General features: G+C 38.1%; 2 protein-coding genes across 2 annotated transcripts; both read left to right on the forward strand.

Moving 5' to 3' along the window:
- Positions 1-709: 709 nt before the first annotated feature.
- LOC141701822 (uncharacterized) lies at positions 710-1390 on the forward strand. Its single transcript, XM_074505449.1, has one exon. The coding sequence runs from the start codon at positions 710-712 to the stop codon at positions 1388-1390; it is 681 nt and encodes a 226-aa protein (XP_074361550.1).
- A 450-nt stretch (positions 1391-1840) lies between these two features.
- Positions 1841-2623, forward strand: LOC141701843 (uncharacterized). The gene is made up of 2 exons (XM_074505462.1): positions 1841-2076; positions 2176-2623. Exons 1-2 carry the CDS (start codon positions 1841-1843, stop codon positions 2621-2623), a joined length of 684 nt encoding a protein of 227 aa, XP_074361563.1.
- The last annotated feature ends 2501 nt before the right edge of the window (positions 2624-5124 follow it).

A 5124-nucleotide genomic window follows, 5' to 3' on the forward strand; every position in this document is an offset into this window, starting at 1 on the left:
ACAGACGATGGAAGTCTACGTTGACGATATTGTCGTCAAGTCCATTAACGCAGAAAATCATGTACGTGATCTTCAAGAAGTATTCGATATACTAAGGTCATACAACATGAAGTTGAACCCATCCAAATGCAAGTTTGCTATGTCGTCAGGAAAGTTCCTTGGACATATGGTGACAAGAAGAGGAATTGAAGCAAGTACAGAACAAATTAAGGGGATCTTCGAATTGAAAAGCTCATCGAACGTCAAAGACGTACAGAAACTGACATGACGAGTTGCAGCCTTGAACATGTTCATTTCACGTTCGTCAGATAGGTGCAAGCTTTTTTATGAAGTGTTGAGAAAGAAAAAGGGATTCTCATGGTCTGAAAAATATGAGATTTCTTTGAATAACTTGAAGAGATATCTAATTACACCACCACTTTTATCCAAACCCATTCAAGGAGAGGACCTATATGTGTACTTGTCTGTGACTGATCATGCAATAAGTGGCATCATCATTAAAGAAAATGAAGGTGTCCAGTCGCCTGTGTATTACGTTAGCAAGAGCTTAGTAGACACAGAAACAAGGTAGACATCTCTTGAAAAATTAGTACTTGCATTAGCCATGACTTCCATCAAGTTAAGACATTATATTGAGTCGTATAAGATACATGTCATGACGAACTTCCCTTTGAGGAATGTCTTGAGTAAACCTGATTTGATGTGAAGAATGGAAAAATGGGCAATACGACTAAGTACTTATGACATCACGTATGACACGAGGACTGCAATAAAGTCACAAGTTTTAGCTGATTTTGTGGCTAATTTTAGTCCAGGCCAAATGACCGATGATGATCGGAAATTTCAACAAGTTCTCTCAAGAGTAGACGTGAAACCTTGGATGTTGTACACAGACGGGGCATCGAATGTCAATGGAATAGGACTGGGGCTTGTCCTTAAATCGCTACAGGGGGATATGGTGGCTCAATCAATATGCTGTAACTTCAAAGCCATAAACAATGAAGCTGAGTATGAGACATTAATCATGGGACTTATAATTGCTAAAGACATGAAGATCAAAAACATTGATGTCAACTGTGATTCATTACTTATTGTCAATCGCGTCAAGGGTTCTTATGAATCTAAAGATCCTAAGATGGTTGCATACTTGGACATCACAAAAGGATTAACCAACCATTTCGACAACTTCAGCATACAACAGGTCCTAAGGGAGAAGAACGTGCAAGCTGATGCATTGGCTGGATTGGGAGCTGTGTTCAAAAACTTAGACTTAAATAACATCCCAGTAGTCCACATCGTGAAGCCTTCTATGGAAAGACTAGTTCTTGGGTCAGAAATAATGGCCCTTGAGCAACGTGATGATGACATCAGTGAAGATGCGGACAACTAGATAAAGACATACAAGGATTACTTCCAATTTGGAACAATGCCAACCAACAACAATGAAGCAAGAGTTCTCAGAATGAAGGCATCAAGGTTCACGATCATAGATGGGGAATTATTCAAGAAATCTTTCACGGGGCTGCTACAGAGATGTTTGAAAAAGCATGAAGCTGACATGGTGCTAAGGGATGCACATGAAGGGGAATGTGGGAATCATATTAATGGAAGAAATCTATCTTTAAAAATTCTACGCTTGGGATACTATTGGACGACACTAAGACAAGATGCCCTAGGCTATGCAAAAAAATGTGATGTCTGTCAACGACATGCACCTGTCATCCACCAACCATCTGAGCATCTTCACATGTCCATTCCTTTTTGGCCTTTCATGAAATGGGGAATGGACATTGTGGGCAAAATGCCACCCGCACCAGGATAGAAGGTGTTCATGTTGGACATGACTGATTATTTCTCAAAATGGATTGAGGCGGAGGCGTTCAAGCAAGTGACATCAAAGAAAGTAATTTCATTCATTAAAAGAAACATTCTTTGCAAGTTTGGTGTACCATCTGAAACTATTTGTGACAATGGGTCGCAGTTCATAAGTGATAAAACTGAAATGTTTTGCAAACATTGGAACATCAACTTGATTAAATCAACACCAAGATACCCTCAAGCCAATGGACAAGCCGAGTCAATCAACAAGATCATAATCAACAACTTAAAGAGACAGCTGACGACATACAAATGAAAGTGGATTGAAGAATTACTTTGGGTGTTGTGGTTGGACAGGACAACTCCAAAAATGTCTACAGGGCAGACACCATATAGTCTAGTCTATGGCACCGAAGCTGTGATACCAACAGAGGTCATGATACCGACAACAAGGTATGGGCTCTTGATGGGTGTTGTGAACAACACAGAATTGTCACACGACAAGGAAACTGTAGATGAGTTGCGGGAAATTGCAAAAATTCATCTAGCTTCTTATCAACAAAGAGTGGCCAATACCTACAAGAAGCATGTTCACATAAGAACATTCCGTGTTGGTGACATGGTGTTAAGGAAAATGTTCCAGAACACAATGGACATGACAGCAGGAAAGTTTTCCGACACTTGGGAAGGCCCTTACTTCATTGATGTTGTCGTAGGACACGGGGCTTATCAGTTGTCAACTATGGACGGGATCCAAATACCAAGGAGCTGGAATGCATTAGACTTGAAACTTTATCATGTGTAAAGTTCTCTATCTTTTTCCTTAATTTGATCTTCAATAATTAGTTAGGACATAGCTCTTTGTCGATGATTAGCTTACATTTAGTATGACTTTGCTTTCTACTTGCTAGTATTTTTTTGTAACGACTTGTTTGAGAACATTAGGTTGTAACCATGATGTCAATCTGTTATGTTTAGTATCATGAGTTACAGATTATGCAGTAAAGTGTTTCTGAATTTCTAGCTTGACTATTTAAAATATCCTTATTGTATCATTATACGTACAACATTCATATTTATCTATCTACAAAACATTACTATATAGTCTCTATTATAAATTAGCATTTATTCAATTATATCAAGGGTTAATCACCCAATTACAACTACATTACTTCATGATTCAACAAAATCAAAGTAATGATTACGACCACTACATTAAATCTTTTTACACTTATAAGTGCATGCACCGATGAAATATAATGAAATATTAACGATATACAATGAAATACAACAAAATACAATGAAATACAACGAAATATTGACGAAATACAACGAAATACAATGAAACGTTAACAAAAAAACAACGAAATATTAACGAAAAACTACAAGATGTTAACGAAAAACAACAAAACATCAAAGAAAGACAACGATATATAAAAAAAAATATAACGACAAAATATCAATATAAAATGACAAAGTAATTACGAAAGATGACAATATAACGACGTATTCTATGAAAAATCTAAATTCTTCATTTTGCAAAATGCAAACACACAGGTAAACGTGATGTTACGATTCAAAATGTTTAGGAAATATCATAAGCGACATGTCATTTTGGAACAACATAAGTTCATCAACTAAGACAATTTACTCAATTAATTAACGACAAAAGGTGTTACAAACAGAAACCATTCGATATTACCACAAGGAGTTCAACTTAAAGAAGATAGAAGCAAAGTCCCCCGCTCGAAAGCGAAACAAGGATTAATATATCGTAAAAAACCAAAACCAACAAACGAGTTTGAAACTTAAACAGAGAACAAGTCTAAAACATTTAAACATAAAGACATGATGTGAAGATTAGATCACTTGTCTTCGGGAGCATCATCTTGTGGGACTTTGCCTCATCACCATCACTGTCACTTTTGAATTCATCCATACTAAAGGCGTCGTCAGGAAAAGCTTTGTTATAGATCTTGACAGTTTCCTGGACATCCCACGAGCTCCACTCACCTCTATGGTATTCGAGCATCATATCCACACGAGTCCGCATAATCTGCTGATGCACAACTCTCTCTGCTTCATCCCACATATATTTCTCTAGTGACTGCACCTTGGAACAAATTCTTCCAACTCATTTTGCACGTCCTTCATAGCTTTCAGGTTCTTAAACGCCAACTCCTCGGCTGCTCGAATTTTCTCCGAACATTTCCTATGCTCGCCCTCCAGATCCTTGAGCTTCTTCATTTCGTGTTCATAAACTTCTCGGGCCACCATCATACTCTGGAAAGACTGCGATAAGAAGGAGAAAATTTATGAAGAAAATAGTCAAGTTAGTAAGGCAAAAACAAATTAAAGGAAAGATAATTGACGTAGCTTGTAACGTCCCTTACGTGGAACGAGAAGCCGGCAACATCATCCAAAATAGAACCAACAGGCTTAGCCGACAGAGCCTCCATGGATTGGAGAAGTATCATGTTGTCAAGTGAACGGATAAAGGTGGAAGGATCGGCTGACATCTCATAGCTCTGGATGGCAAGTGGGACAATAGTCTCAGGTTTGGTGTCCAAAATAGATGGGTCAATTCTAACCTTTTTAGAAACAGGGCTGTTAAGGGGGTTTAGCATCATGGGGGCCTTAGAAGAATCAGTTAAACTTTGGCGTAAATTCTTCCTGAACTCATCTCACCTTCTTTAACACTCTTGGGACTTTCCTGGGATTCAGACGACAGGCTCATAGCAGAAGAGGATTGTTGTATGACAGGGGTTGGAAGCACCTTACTTCGAGTCCTATTTGTAGCCGAGATTTCTTGGAAGCTGTACTCTCATGACGAGGTTGAGTCCTCTTCAAACCAGAAATAAATTCTTCAATGTTGACATGACCGGCATTGCGAATAGGCTTGCCCAAGAAATTCGGCCACAACCTCTCGCCAATTGGCAACACACGAATTTTGTCAATAATGGCCTTAGCCTCAACATTGTCGTCATCAAATTCAAACTCACAATCTGCTAACAGAAATAATATAAGTACTACAATATCAAGGATGAGTTTATGAGGTATAATAAAGACGATGAGAGGGCAATGAATCGGTTCAACAAAGAGGGAACAACATGGGTTTAGCAAAGAATATTGACGATTAAAAAAAATTGATACAACATGCAACTATGCCTATAAAACTAGCCAAAAAAATAAAGAAAAAGGAGTAAGAGAAAGAAAGTTTACCCGTATTATTCCAACGATCTAGCAAGTAATCAACATCATCTCCAAGGGACGCCTTTTCAACAAAGAAATAGTCCTTTTTCCAAT

Source organism: Apium graveolens, chromosome 2 (assembly GCF_009905375.1).
Source record: "Apium graveolens cultivar Ventura chromosome 2, ASM990537v1, whole genome shotgun sequence".
NCBI classification, from domain to species: domain Eukaryota; kingdom Viridiplantae; phylum Streptophyta; class Magnoliopsida; order Apiales; family Apiaceae; genus Apium; species Apium graveolens.